General features: G+C 47.8%; 1 protein-coding gene across 1 annotated transcript in view; it reads right to left on the bottom strand.

The window, feature by feature from the left end:
* The window catches only part of LOC119586351 (golgin IMH1-like), a gene marked incomplete in the record, with an annotated part of 26,070 nt that overhangs the window by 5,385 nt on the left and 19,825 nt on the right, over positions 1–860 (bottom strand). Inside the window, 1 exon segment of the mRNA XM_037935064.1 lies at positions 666–821. Within this exon segment, the coding sequence (XP_037790992.1) occupies positions 666–821 (156 nt within the window).

Consider the following 860-nt stretch of genomic DNA (forward strand, 5'->3'; position numbering starts at 1 on the left):
ATCGATCAATCGATCTATCGCTGCATGATATCTCGTAATCATGAATGCGTTTTACTGACTGCACAGAACGTACACTCTGAACTGACACTATACTTTGTTACGCTCTTACAGAATTACCAATACCGACTCGTTTTCAGTAACACAACTTCTCTTTCGAACAATAATACGAAGTGACCTTAATCCTAGATAGCATTTATCACAAGTAGATAATGAAGTTCACCAACATATGCTACGCACCCTGGTCTATAAGCTTTTTGTAGAAATTTATGCTGAGCAAACATGATTAAGTGCCATGATTAGTACACTGAGTTTTGATAATAGTTATAAGGCGCTTTCGGATAAAAAGGGTTAACACGCTTAATAATCTTAATCAACAGTCTTATCACCTCTGAACCCGATCCATGAAACCGAATTCCCTCTCATTCTGCACGAAGCACTAATTTGCTTAAGCTTGAAGCTCCCAAAGCCCAGCCTAAATAGTCATCATGTTCTCCCGTGGCCTTCATGGCGGTCTTCTCCAGTGACCCCCCCCTCCAGGGTGCTTCAGTAGAACATCTTCTGGTGGCCCATGGCTTTCCTTCTTAAAAGCATTGCACTTTTCCCACTTCTCACTCTCTTCTCCTATCCTTTTTATCCGCCCCTTGTTCATTGTTCCCCAGAGTTACCTTGGCCGTGTCGTTGGTGAGTGTGTCGTTGAGGAGGTCGATGGCGAGGCGGAGGGGCGCCACCGTGTCCTCCACCTGGCGCAGGATGGCCCCCGCCCAGCCGCTCTTGGTGACGTTGCCCTCGGCCTCCCAGTGGCTGATCCTGCGCTCGTGGTCCTCCATCTTCTGCTCGGGTCAGGGCACACGGGTCACAGG

The sequence above is a fragment of the Penaeus monodon genome, chromosome 21, assembly GCF_015228065.2.
Source record: "Penaeus monodon isolate SGIC_2016 chromosome 21, NSTDA_Pmon_1, whole genome shotgun sequence".
Classification (NCBI taxonomy): domain Eukaryota; kingdom Metazoa; phylum Arthropoda; class Malacostraca; order Decapoda; family Penaeidae; genus Penaeus; species Penaeus monodon.